At 48.1% G+C, this 14,620-nt stretch overlaps 1 protein-coding gene across 1 annotated transcript; it reads right to left on the bottom strand.

The window, feature by feature from the left end:
• Nucleotides 1–7,043: 7,043 nt before the first annotated feature.
• Nucleotides 7,044–13,526, bottom strand: creg1 (cellular repressor of E1A stimulated genes 1). The gene is made up of 4 exons (XM_002936230.5): nucleotides 12,889–13,526; nucleotides 10,059–10,178; nucleotides 9,635–9,819; nucleotides 7,044–8,446 (listed from the first exon to the last, which is right to left on the bottom strand). Coding segments are annotated over exons 1-4 (588 nt in total). The 5' UTR covers nucleotides 13,171–13,526; the 3' UTR covers nucleotides 7,044–8,445.
• Between the last annotated feature and the right edge of the window lie 1,094 nt (nucleotides 13,527–14,620).

Raw genomic sequence — 14,620 nt, 5'->3', positions numbered from 1 at the left:
CCTCGCGTTCCTTCATTCCCTCCCCGCTTCCCTCGCGTTCCTTCATTCCCTCCCCGCTTCCCTCCTGTTCCTTCATTCCCTCCCCGCTTCCCTCCTGTTCCTTCATTCCCTCCCCGCTTCCCTCGTGTTCCTTCATTCCCTCCCCGCTTCCCTCGCGTTCCTTCATTCCCTCCCCGCTTCCCTCGTGTTCCTTTATTTCCTCCCCGCTTCCCTCACGTTCCTTCATTCCCTCCCCGCTTCCCTCGCGTTCTTTCATTCCCTCCCCGCTTCCCTCGCGTTCCTTCATTCCCTCCCCACTTCCCTCGTGTTCATTCTTTCTCATCCCATTCTGCGCTTTGATTCTTTTCATTCATTTCTATATATATATTTAGCAAACTATGAATTTTCTCCAGTTCACAAGTCACCTCACTCAGAAGTGTTTTCATCTGATATTTATTAAAAATCATATATACAACTTTTCAAGAGATGTTGTGGGGAACCTATTGTTACCCATCATTCCCTGGGGCGTTCCCACTCCCCCCATCCCATCTCTCACCCCCTGGATTCTCCCCCCCAGTCACAGAGGGAGTGGCTCTGCGGCCCCATCCTGCCCGGCTAACCCCCCAATAATAATAATTGGAGTGGCTGTGCGGGTCCCATAGGGATAGGCAGCTACAATTCCCATTATGACTATTAGCTGATATTGGCTTCCCAGCAGCCCTGACAGCTCATTTGTCTCCCCAGGATGAGACCGGGGGGCTCTGCTGCAGGAGGGGGTGTCACCGACATTGGATTTGGCAGCGGATTCCGCCTTGTCAGTCACCAGCGGGAACATCAGCTGCTCCTCACACAGATACACCGCTGCATAGGGTTCATATAGAGGAGTATCGAGGCTCTTGCTATGGGCCCCGGCCCCCAGGAGCCTATATGAGACCCACCAATGGGGCCCCTCAGTCGGTCTCCTCTACTGACCTGCCCTGGAGAAGGGACCCTTCCTACTGACCTGGGATATGTTTACATACAGCTAATTAGCATTGATTCATTAGCTAATAAAGAAACTGGGGTAATTAAGTAAATGCCCCTATTGCCCCTTTACAAAGCCCAACCCTACAGTCTCTGGGGAGAAAGATCTCGGGGGGCAGAGCCCTAGGGGCCCCAGATAACACAAGTCACTTTCTGAATAAGGTGCAATAGCAAAAGTTTTAACTAATTAAAAAAATCAAGAACAAAAGTTTCTTTAAATGGATTTATATTTTTTGTTTTCATTGCTAACCCTGTGTTATACACATCGACATATCCATTTGCCCGTCTCAAGTTACATAGTTAAGTAAAAGACCAAAGTCCATCAAGTTTTACCCCTTCCAACCCCATAGTTTAACCCTTCCATCCCCTTTACCAGTTTAGTTGCAGTCTCTGCACTCTCTCCAGCTCATTAATATCCTTCTTAAGGACTGGAGCCCAAAACTGCCCCCATACTCACTGTTACTGCCCCCCCATACTCACTGTTACTGCCCCCCCATACTCACTGTCACTGCCCCCCATACTCACTGTCACTGCCCCCCATACTCACTGTCACTGCCCCCTCATACTCACTGTCACTGCCCCCCCATACTCACTGTCACTGCCCCCCCATACTCACTGTCACTGCCCCCCCATACTCACTGTCACTGCCCCCCATACTCACTGTCACTGCCCCCCCATACTCACTGTCACTGCCCCCCACACTCACTGTCACTGCCCCCCACACTCACTGTCACTGCCCCCCACACTCACTGTCACTGCCCCCCCATACTCACTGTCACTGCCCCCCCATACTCACTGTCACTGCCCCCCCATACTCACTGTCACTGCCCCCCCATACTCACTGTCACTGCCCCCCACACTCACTGTCACTGCCCCCCACACTCACTGTCACTGCCCCCCACACTCACTGTCACTGCCCCCCACACTCACTGTTACTGCCCCCCACACTCACTGTTACTGCCCCCCATACTCACTGTTACTGCCCCCCATACTCACTGTTACTGCCCCCCATACTCAAGGTGAGGCCTTACCAGGGACCTATAAAGGGGCAAAATTATGTTCTCACCCCTTGAGTCAATGCCCTTTTTTATACAAGACAGCACTTTATTTGCTTTAGTAGCCACAGAATGACACTGCCTGGAATTAGACAACTTGTTATCAACAAAAACCCCTAGATCCTTCTCCATTAAGGAAACCCCCAACACAATCCCATTTAGTGTATGTCACATTTATATTATTTCTACCAAAGGGCAGAACTTTGCACTTGTATATGTATGTATATCTTTATTTATAAAGTGCTACTTATGTACGCAGCGCTGCACAGTAGAATTCATTAATACAAACAGGGGGTTATTAAGATAATAATAGATAAATACACAGTATAACAATAAATACAAATAAATAAAAGATACAGTTGCAATAAGTTAAGAGTCAAAGACACAAGAGGAAGGAGATCCACAATTATCCACATTGAACCTCATTTCCCAGTTTGATGCCCAGTTTTCCCGTTTTGTCGTCGGCACAAATAGAAACAGTACTGTCTATGCCCCCCTCCAGGTCATTAATAAACAAGTTAAAAAGCAAAGGCCCAAGGACTGACCCCTGCGGTACCCACTAACCACACTGGCCCAATTAGAAAATGTTCCATTTACCCCCCACTCTTTGTACTCTATCCTTCAGCCAGTTCTCTATCCAATTACAAATATTATGTTCCAGGCCAATATTCCTTTATTTAACTATTAATCTTCTGTTCTGTATCAGTCGCTTTAGGTTTGACTGTCGGCTGGGAGGCACTCGGCCCTGTGAGACTCTGAATTTAATCTTTAGTGCAGATAAGGGGTTAAGGGGAGACTTCCTGTTGCGCAATTTAATGCCCCTGATTAATACTGACGTGTGGCTTCTTTGAGGTTTCTGACATTATGGGCTGAGAATTGAGACACTCAGAGAGGAGACGTTTGTGTTCTCAGAAATGCGCTTTACTTTGTGCCGACTCTACAGAAAATATGTAGCGTAAATTCCCGAGATGTTGTTCTGTAATATGTACCCCCCCATAGCCCCCTACTGACCTGCATTGTAGCATAAGGGTGGGCAAGCAGATCCTGGCCAGCAGATTTTTTTTATATTTAACTTTGAAATCCAAGTCCGGCTTGGGACTCCTCCAGTTACATGGGAGTAGGAGAAACAATAGGTTAGCTGAAAGCAGTTCTAATGTGTAGCGCTGGCTGAAAGCTCAGACTCAGGCACACTTTACTGCTGCGCTGCAAGTTGGAGTGATATCCAACCCCCCTCCCCCCCAGCAGCCGATCAGCAGAACAATGGGAAGGGAGCAAGATAGCAGCTCCCAGTAGGTATCAGAATAGCACTCAATAGTAAGAAATCCAAGTCCGGCTTGGGACTCCTCCAGTTACATGGGAGTAGGAGAAACAATAGGTTAGCTGAAAGCAGTTCTAATGTGTAGCGCTGGCTGAAAGCTCAGACTCAGGCACACTTTACTGCTGCGCTGCAAGTTGGAGTGATATCCCCCCCCCCTCACCCCCAGCAGCCAATCAGCAGAACAATGGGAAGGGAGCAAGATAGCAGCTCCCAGTAGGTATCAGAATAGCACTCAATAGTAAGAAATCCAAGTCCGGCTTGGGACTCCTCCAGTTACATGGGAGTAGGAGAAACAATAGGTTAGCTGAAAGCAGTTCTAATGTGTAGCGCTGGCTGAAAGCTCAGACTCAGGCACAAGGCACTGAGATGGCGCCTACACACCAATATTACAGCTACAAATACATTTGTTGGTACAAGAATAAAAGGTTAAATGGCAGAGGGAATTATTTGCTGTGTAACAGTGTCATTTAGAGATAAAAAGTGCCCCATAAAGTTGGTAAGGAAAGGAAATCTTGTGATGTTGCTCAGGAAATGAAGTTAGTGAGCAGAGGAGAGTCATGTGGCATTTCTATGGTGATTCTAAGCAGAGTAACAGCACAAGACTTTTCGTGGCTGAAATGACCAGCAGGTGACGCTGTTTTATCAAATGTATTCTATTAGCTATGTTAAAACTGCTACTATCTTGAAAACTAAAAAAATAATGCTCAGAAGATGGGGTTTATGTTTCCTTTAGTCAGCATGAGGGTAAAGCTTCCAGCAGGAACTAAGCACTTCTTCTTTCAGGTGGGAGCTGCCATATTGTTTCCCTTAAAGGGCCGGTAACATCAATCCGCAATATTTTGTGTTTCATTCACATTTATAGATAGATAGATTATAGACCGACGCTCGCTGTATGTATGGGCTTTCCCCAGACTGAGAGCTTTTCCTATTGGCTGAATCATCCCCACCGGTATCATTGTAAAAAAACAACCAAACTGAAAACAAAATTAAAAACAAAACTGTGAAACGCAGCGTGACTTCCTGTGTTAATAAAACTGGGTCACCGAGTACTGAAGGTGCCAATGTCATTCAAAGAAAAGAACCCGTCGTATGAAAGGGAGGTTTAACCCTTGCTGAGGGGTCTCTTCGTGGCCTATATCTGCCGGATACCAATACTTTATAATAGGAGGCATGAAGGTGCAGTTCAACAACATCACCCAGGGCTCATTTCTAGACTCTTTATGTATATACCTTGTAGGCTCTTCCTCTGCTGTAAGTTAATAGAACTTCTCCAGCAGAATCCTGCATTGTAATCTGTTTTTCCCATGGGGCTAGCCGTATTCTTCATTTCCCAGGGTGCCACAGCCATGTGACCTGTGCTCTGATAAACTTCACTCTCACTTTACTGCTGCGCTGCAAGTTGGAGTGATATCCCCCCCCCAGCAGCCGATCAGCAGAACAATGGGAAGGGAGCAAGATAGCAGCTCCCAGTAGGTATCAGAATAGCACTCAATAGTAAGAAATCCAAGTCCGGCTTGGGACTCCTCCAGTTACATGGGAGTAGGAGAAACAATAGGTTAGCTGAAAGCAGTTCTAATGTGTAGTGCTGGCTCCTTCTGAAAGCTCAGACTCAGTCTCACTTTACTGCTGCGCTGCAAGTTGGAGTGATATCCCCCCCCTCACCCCCAGCAGCCGATCAGCAGAACAATGGGAAGGGAGCAAGATAGCAGCCCCCAGTAGGTATCAGAATAGCACTCAATAGTAAGAAATCCAAGTCCGGCTTGGGACTCCTCCAGTTACATGGGAGTAGGAGAAACAATAGGTTAGCTGAAAGCAGTTCTAATGGGTAGCGCTGGCTGAAAGCTCAGACTCAGGCACAAGGCACTGAGATGGCGCCTACACACCAATATTACAGCTACAAATACATATGTTGGTTCAAGAATAAAAGGTTAAATGGCAGAGGGAATTATTTGCTGTGTAACAGTGTCATTTAGAGATAAAAAGTGCCCCATAAATATCATGACAGGGTCCCTTTAAGATTCACATACAAAGTCACGTCCTACCAAACCTCATGCTCTCTCGCCATCTAGTGGTGCCTTGCAGTAGTGCAGGTTTGGATTTAGGGACACCACAGTTCCCAGTGCACTTAGGGGTTTCGGAGAGTTGTAGTTTACCAACAGTGGTTGAGGATCCATAATGTATATATGCAATTATTGTTTAATATGATTAATTTCCTATGTTTTCCCATATTTCACCCTTCCCTCCCTGCCCTAATAAGAGCCCTATACAAACAGCCATCAGCCCAATGTGATTATGTTAAGATCTGGTTTTGCCATTTTACATTTATTACCCCCCCCCCCCCCCCCCCAGTATATCCAGTAATAGAAGATTCCTGCAATCCCCAATATATGATTTGAGGCCACAGTCACCTTTCCTGGAGGTAAATAAACCCGTTAAATCGCCGGCAACCAATCTTTTTGATGAGCACAGTTTTACAGGAGGACCTGTCCAAATCTCTGATACTGTAACGAGTCCAAGGAGACTGCTCGGGGCAATAAAATGAGCTGCCCCGGGAGATTTACTGGCATTTTGCAGCCCAGAATAAATAACTTTGCTTGATCCGCAAGGGTACAGAGAGCAGCAAATATAAATAAATAGAACTTTCAGCAAGAGGAGTATTTTGGAATTTACTGATAATTAGTAAAAAAAAATATTTATCTACTTGTGTGATAATATAGATATATTACTCAGTGTTAAGTATAGATTAATGGGTGAATACTGAATATACAGAGAATAATGCACCCTTAGTATCCATTATTATAAGGATATTAGCAGTCACTGAGGGGTTCTGTGCCCATATAAAGGCACAAGGCTGCAGGCTGAGTTATACAGGGAACTCTGAGTATCACTCATGTATTATAAGGGATAATGTACCCCCTACTGTAAATGATAAGGATATTAGCAGTCACTGAGGGGTTCTGTGCCCCCCATATAAAGGCACAAGGCTGCAGGCTGAGTTATACAGGGAACTCTGAGTATCACTCATGTATTATAAGGGATAATGTACCCCCTACTGTAAATGATAAGGATATTAGCAGTCACTGAGGGGTTCTGTGCCCCCCATATAAAGGCACAAGGCTGCAGGCTGAGTTATACAGGGAACTCTGAGTATCACTCATGTATTATAAGGGATAATGTACCCCCTACTGTAAATGATAAGGATATTAGAATAAAAGGTTAAATGGCAGAGGGAATTATTTGCTGTGTAACAGTGTCATTTAGAAATAAAAGTGCCCCATAAATATCATGGCCGTGTCCCTTTAAGCAATGGTCAGATGATGCCGGCGGAACCATCCGGGCTGCCCGTGCCAATGATGGATTGTTCTGCCGAGGAAATGGCCGTGTCCGTTTGTGCTTCTATCGGTGACAGAGGGGGAATATTCGCTGATTTCTGTTTCTCAGCCGCCGTAGCTCAAGGTGAGAGGGAAACGAAGCGGAAAGTCTGAGCTATTAATCCGGAATCACTCGCCCAAATGGCACCATAATGGTTAATTGACTTTTTCCTTTCCAGCTCATTGAACCCACAACGATCTCACTTGTGACCAAACCACTAGCGAGTGGGTGATTCCGGGTCAAACCACTAGTGTCCGAGAACAAACCACACGCCCATTAAATAAATCATCTCGTAATTAACCATAGAAATATAATATTTTTATTTCTGGCTCAGTTTGGAAACAAATCTGCCCCGAGGGGGGGGGGCCAATCAATCAGATATAAAGCTGTCACCGGCAGTATCAAAAATAAATCACTTATACATAGAACATTGTGTAAAAATATATTCTGCCATTTATTTATCCTTTAGAAAGTGCTGAACTGGGTCGCAATGGCTGGAAAATGACGCAAAGCTACGGAGTCGTATGCAGAAAGCCAATAGTGCGTAGGGGGTGTTCCCGAAACTGATTCTGTTGTACCATGTGACTAATTATTCAAACTACTCCCTGATTGCTAAGGTAATGTGGACCCTAGCAACCAGATAGCGGCTGAAACTCAAAACTGGCTGCAGAACGTCCAACGAAATAACTAAAAAAGTCCAAATAAAAAATGAAGACCAATTGCAAATAGTCAGAGAATATTACTCTCTACATCATACTAAAAGTTAACTCCAAGGTGAACATCCCTGGACCTGTTATCCAGAATGCTCGGGACCAAGGGTATTCCGGATAAGGGGTCTTTCCGTAAATCGGATCTCCATACCTTAAGTCTACTAAAAAATCAATAAAACATTAATTAAACCCAATAGGATGGTTTTACATTCAATAAGGATCAATTACAAGGTACTGTTTTATTATTACAGAGAAAAAAGGAATCAGTTTGAATTATTTGATTAAAACGGAGTCTATGGGAGACAGGCTTTCTGTAATTCGGAGCTTTCTGGATAACGGGTTTCCGGATTAGGGATCCAAGGTCGGACTGGGTGGGCCCCCAACCCTAGTGGGCCCCGACGGCCCAGTCCGACCCTTGCCGGAGCTCCTACTACTGACTGTTCCTCCCCTGACGCGCACGGGGAGAAAGTCAGGTGGGAGACGGGTGGGCGGGAGCCCCGGTGGGCCCTGCACCCCCCAGTCCGACCCTGAAGGTATCCCATACCTGTAATAATAATGACAATCAAACAAGCCCACGCTCCAGGCTACTAAGCTAAAAAAGCTGTGTGCGGGGTTCAGCCCACAAGCAGGAGGATTCCAACTTGTTTGCACTTTAATCCGCTGACGGGCAGGTTTAATTTGCCTTTTACTGCCCGTTATAAAGGCTTTCTTATGAGTCTATTTATTTCTAGCGATAGTAAAACAGCCCTATCAGCTGAACGGGGAGCTGGGATTCGGCGCTGGCCCCTGGCCTAATACCCTTCATTAAATTTCTATCAGCCTATCCTGTATAAGCTGTAAATCCTCTCTATGCTTCACATTACAGACAGTTTGCTGCACTCGCAGGTCTCGCACACAAAGCAAAGAGACGGGGAAAGAGGCAGAAAGAAAAGTAGAAGTAGGTCAGGGAGACGGCGGCTTCATTAGCTCCATCGGGGCCGGAACAGCTCCTGTCGGGAGAACACATTCCATTAGGGCGGATATTTGGGCAGAATGGGCCGGTAAATGCGGCTCTTTACCTGGCTACGAGAGACAAGGGGCGGCTCGGTGGAACAGGGCTAGTGAAATATTCACTGGGAGATGCAGCCGGCCCTGTAGGAATCAGTACAAATAGAGCAATGGAGATTCCTTGGTGAATGTTCTAACGAGGCTCAGCATGAAAGGGCCCGAGGTACCCGCACCCCATCCCTGAGATTCCCGGCTGCACTAATAAAATATATATACGGCCGGTGAGCGCTGTAATAGAAACCCTGATAACAAATATGTACTTAAAGTCGGTTAGAAAGTACCGGCATACGTCTGTCTGGGGCTGGCCCATAGGCTGCAGCCTGGGTACAGCCATATCTCGGGTATTAAAGGGGAAATAGACCATATTAATACCTTCTCTTACATGTTCAGTGCTTTGAAATAATAGTATGAACATAATAGCAGGGTGCTCTGTATAACTGTGTTTATACGTAAGGGGGGGAGCTGCCATAGGCTTGCTGGACAAATACTCCCCACAGGGCAGTTACACATATATACAGCAGGGCCGGCCTTAGGTCAATAGAGCCCCGCACCAGTGGGAATAAGCACATAAGCTGCCCAGCCCACCCCCAACAATGATTGCCCGGTAATGCTGCTATGGGTTCTGGGACATTAAACACAAAGTGGGCACTGCGTTCCTACTGCTACCCCTGGGTGCCCTCTGTCTGTCACTGTGTATAGTGTGCTGGGGGGGCCAATAATCACTCTGTATATAGTATGCTTGGTGTGTCAGTGCCCAGTGCTTGGGGGGCCAATAATCACTCTGTATATAGTATGCTTGGTGTATCAGTGCCCAGAGCTTGGGGGCCAATAGTCTCACTCTGTATATAGTATGCTTGGTGTGTCAGTGCCCAGAGCTTGGGGGCCACATGAAATGTTGGGGGCCAATAGAACAAGAGAAAGAGAGGTGAAAAGGCAGGGTTACACTATTAGTCACAGAGCAATAGGCAGGGACTATTTCCCCCCAGCCCAATTGGGCCCCGCAGTTTATAAGACTGGCCCTGGAATTCAGACCAACTTGCCTTCAGCGTGGGGGGGGATACGCACTCTACCAGCTCAGCGTGGTACAATGGGAAACATAGAGCAACAAGATAAACACATGAATGACTTACTAGGGCTTGGCGCTGTAATACTCGTCCGGTGTCACGGTTTTAATCCCACCGAAATAGTCCAGCACCCAGATATTAGTGATGTTGAGTTTGGCGAAAAACCAGTTGTGATCGCGGGGCCAGCTCTCCATCTCAGGGTGGCGGCTGAATAGGGCCAACTTGGCCGCGTCGCTCTCTGCGCCGTCCAACTAGGGGTGAATGATTAACAGCAGGTTACACCACATATTCTCCTGTATTTCTAGCTCATTATGGCTCCATTTGTATATTTGATTGGAATATAATAATGTATAATAAAGCTTTCCCTTCCATTCTATCCAGGTGTTACCCACTCAGCCTGCAGCTTCAGCTTTGCATTACACTTCATTATCCCCTAAACGTGCTCACAGCCTGTGCAGTTCAACTACAGCAACACACTGGGCGTATTTACCTGCTGAACGCTCCCAGAGAGTATTATGTGGGCGCAGAGGGGGCTCTGGGGGTCGAAGCCTTCCTTCTTGCAGAAGTGGGTTTGTGCCAGGGACATGGTGAGAGAGGCATTGGGGTTCACCTAAAATGAAAAAAGGGGAAAATCAAATCAACAAGTGAAATCCTGAGACGTTGCCATCAGATTGCTACTGATAAAAGACTTCATTATTAATGCAAGAGAAGTGACCAATGAGAATGCTGATTCCCCGTGTCAGGCCCCTTGCTGGTACCTTACATATAGAGATAATGATGGCATTTTCCCCTCATTATATGGCACAGGAATCAGACATGGGGATAAAGGGACAGACTTGTTCAGTGCTGGGAAACTGTGCTTATTGCTCCCAACTCCAATTGCAGGAACAGAGAACAGGGAGCCGGATTTACTCACATCAGCTGGGATTCTCATTGGAGGATTTTTCCCAGTTGCTGGCTGTGGGGATATAGGGAAAAGTTTTATTGTGCAATATTGCTTTAAGAATACAAACCTGTTACTGGACTACAGCTCCCAGCATGCCTCACCCTTCATTATATGTTACATTATTCTGGGATTTGTAGTCCAGCAACAGCTGAATAACGTTTGGTTGTGCAGAAGGGTTTACATTCCCTTTACAATTTAGTCCTGTATTCATTCAACATTTATACAAAAGGTGCATCCCTACAAGAGAGGTGGAGGGTACTTGACTTGTAGTTCAACTACAGCAGATGGGTCAGAGGTTGGACTCCTGATGAGGGCCCATCTCCTCTGGGACTCGGACCCTGTTTGTGCTGCTCACGTTACTAACAGTGAATATGAACTGTTACACAATGAACCACAAAACGAGAAGTCCCAATAAATGTGCTTATCTCAGGGTTGCCTGGTTCCCTAGATACCGCGCTGACTGGCAAAGCGCAAACTGCTAAATCACGCTGACTCGGCCAACTGGCTTCCATGTGACAACAGAGTTCTTCGGAATTAGCTCGCCAGTCTGGCTCTGCTTACAGCCCCTCAAGATCCAATGGTGGTTCAGTGGCCTAGGTAACGGGGTGATCCAGTAGCCTTCCTGACCAATCACAGGCATTTACAGGCAGGTTTAACCTGTTAATATGGTCTCTCCCAACTGGGTCAGTCACTTATTTACTAGAGATTTTGTAAGCAGAAGGTGGGGGGGGGTCAGACTATTTTTGGTATATAATGTGACTTGTGCAACCCATTTTAGCCTGTTTGCTTACACTTCACAAGTGTCAATATTATGTCGCTCCTTATATTCCTGACCTACCCCTCTCATGGTTAGAGAATTGGCTTTGCTTCTCCATGACTAGTCCTGCCAGGGGAGGGTAGAACTAGAAATACCAGCAATTAAACAGCCAGGGGGCAGGGCCGCCATCAGGGGGGCACAGGGGGGACAGTTGTCCTGGGCCCGGACGATCCTCACTTTAAAGGCGGCCAGGCTGTGATACAGTTTTTTAGCTTGGGCCCCCTTTAAAGAATTGCGGGCCCTGACTGGTCAGGCCCAGTGTGTGCACGTGACGCCAGTACGCACGGGGTAAAACCGTATAAAAGTGTGTGGATGCAGCGGGGAGCCGGGGAACAGACGCAGCCGAAGGACAGTGGAAGCAGGGGGTCGCTGGAGGATGGAGTTGGGGGGAGCCGCAGGAAGCTGTAGGTCACTGGGGGGGGGGAGATGGAGGATGCTGGTGGGAGCTGTAAGATGCTCGGGAGGATGCTGGGAGGGAGCTGCAGGATGCTGGGGAATGGAATGGAGCTGGAGGATGCTGGGAAGGACGCTGGGGGGAGCTGGAGGACGCTGGGGAGGACACTGGGGGAGCTGGAGGATTCTGGGGAGGACACTGGAGGAACTGGGGAGAGCTGGAGGATGCTGGGAAGGACACTGGGGGAGCTGGAGGATGCTGGGGAGAGCTGGAGGATGCTGAGAAAGACGCTGAGGGGAGCTGGAGGATACTTGGGGGAGCTGGAGGATGCTGGGGAGGACACTGGAGGATGCTGGGAAGGACACTGGGGGAGCTGGAGGATGCTGAGAAGGACGCTGAGGGGAGCTGGAGGATGCTGGGGGGAGCTGGAGGATGCTGGGAAGGACACTGGAGGAGCTGGAGGATGCTGGGGAGAGCTGGAGGATGCTGGGGAGGACACTGGAGGAGCTGGAGGATGCTGGGAAGGACACTGGGGGAGCTGGAGGATGCTGGGGGGAGCTGGAGGATGCTGAGAAGGACGCTGAGGGGAGCTGAAGGATACTTGGGGGAGCTGGAGGATGCTGGGGAGGACACTGGAGGATGCTGGGGGAGGGGGTAGTATGAGGACACTGGAGGAGGACCAGCAATGTTTTAGGGGGCCCTGGGCTGGCACCAATGCAAAACGTAACCCCTGGCTACCAATGATTTAGGGGGCCCTGGCTACCAATGTCTGTGTGTCCTTTGTACCGATGGGAGGGGTCACTGGCAGACGGGCCATTGGGGGGCAGGGTGTGAGAGCAGGGGGGGCCAGAAAATGTTGTTGTAAGGGGCCCTGTGATTTCTGATGGCGGCCCCGCCAGGGGGTAACTTACAGTGAAAGCTGAGACCTTTCTCCAGCTCCCAGTGAGTGCAATAATACACCTGGGAATGAGATAATGGCCAATATTCTACTATATCCTGTATAGTCCCCAATAGTGTTATGTCACTCAGCGCCTAGCAACCACTGTTAGGAGGAGGCGCCTCAGGGACCACTCTGGATTGGCTGAAAGTGAACTTTCTCCATCACTATGGAAACAGCATCACTCAGGTCACCTGACCCACTAGGTACCCCAGCCCCTTCTCACCTGTAGGTCCTGCACAGAGATCTCCATAGTGGTGAGGTACAGGTAGGGGACTCCACTGCCGGCTTCCCTGGGCCCGTCGCTGACAGAGAACACATTGGCGAATGGCTGCCCCTGTACGGGCGAGTGGCTGGAGAGAGTGGCCAGTGCGCCCCAGTCACAGTGATGCGCTACATACCGCGCTACCCGGGCAGTCTCATTGCGCGGAGGGAAGGGGGAGGCCGCCCCCGGCCCAATAAGGAGCAGGAGTACGAAGGGCGCTACCAGAACGCTCAGCGGGGTCATGCTGACTAACTACGGGACACTTCTGGCGACAGGAATAACTGGGATTCAATGGGAGGAGCTTGCACGGTGGCTGGCCAATCACACTGTTACCAGGACTGGCTGGGAGGAGCTCAAGCACCCACTGCACCAATCACGCAAGTAAACAGAACAGCGCCGTCGAAGCGTTCACGCCCACTGGCCCGCTGGTAAATAAGAGGAGCCAATCAGATTTAGGAAACAACACTTTTGGCCAATCGGAGAGCTGCTGTGTGGCCGTCCCCCTCAGACATAGGGCGGGGGTAAACTCACATGAAAACAAGTTAGGATACTTCCGGGGTGCTTATGGCAGTGTGCCCTAAAAGCAGAGCGATGTGATTGGTTTGAGGCGTAAAATAGCAGCTTTTTTAAAAAAGTTTTCAGCCAATCATATTATTGTGGTGCTCAACGGGTTGTGATTGGACGATTACAGAGTGTGGAACGTTTTGACAAAAAGAAGAGTTTTATGGATCTGTGTTTGTAGTCATAAATCCTAGTACTGGTGTATTGTTATCTGTATAAGTCTCCTTTAGTTTCAGCTACATTGTTGCAGGAGTCAGAACCAGCAGTGACAGTTACACAGAACTATAAACCCAGTGAGAATGAGGAATGAATGGGTATTGGGGAGTTGTATCAGGAGTCAGAACCAGCAGTGCAGGGAAGGGAAAGGGACAGACACAGTGACAGTTACACATAACTATAAACCCAGTGAGAATGAGGGATGAATGGATATTGGGGAGTTGTATCAGGAGTCAGAACCAGCAGTGCAGGGAAGGGAAAGGGACAGACACAGTGACAGTTACACATAACTATAAACCCAGTGAGAATGAGGGATGAATGGGTATTGGGGAGTTGTATCAGGAGTCAGAACCAGCAGTGCAGGGAAGGGAAAGGGACAGACACAGAGACAGTTACACATAACTATAAACCCAGTGAGAATGAGGAATGAATGGATATTGGGGAGTTGTATCAGGAGTCAGAACCAGCAGTGCAGGGAAGGGAAAGGGACAGACACAGTGACAGTTACACATAACTATAAACCCAGTGAGAATGAGGAATGAATGGATATTGGGGAGTTGTATCAGGAGTCAGAACCAGCAGTGCAGGGAAGGGAAAGGGACAGACACAGTGACAGTTACACATAACTATAAACCCAGTGAGAATGAGGAATGAATGGGTATTGGGGAGTTGTATCAGGAGTCAGAACCAGCAGTGCAGGGAAGGGAAAGGGACAGACACAGTGACAGTTACACATAACTATAAACCCAGTGAGAATGAGGAATGAATGGATATTGGGGAGTTGTATCAGGAGTCAGAACCAGCAGTGCAGGGAAGGGAAAGGGACAGACACAGTGACAGTTACACATAACTATAAACCCAGTGAGAATGAGGAATGAATGGGTATTGGGGAGTTGTATCAGGAGTCAGAACCAGC

This window comes from Xenopus tropicalis, chromosome 2 (genome assembly GCF_000004195.4).
Source record: "Xenopus tropicalis strain Nigerian chromosome 2, UCB_Xtro_10.0, whole genome shotgun sequence".
NCBI classification, from domain to species: domain Eukaryota; kingdom Metazoa; phylum Chordata; class Amphibia; order Anura; family Pipidae; genus Xenopus; species Xenopus tropicalis.
Note: the sequence above shows the minus strand (reverse complement) of the source record. Positions and strands in the feature narration are given on the sequence as shown.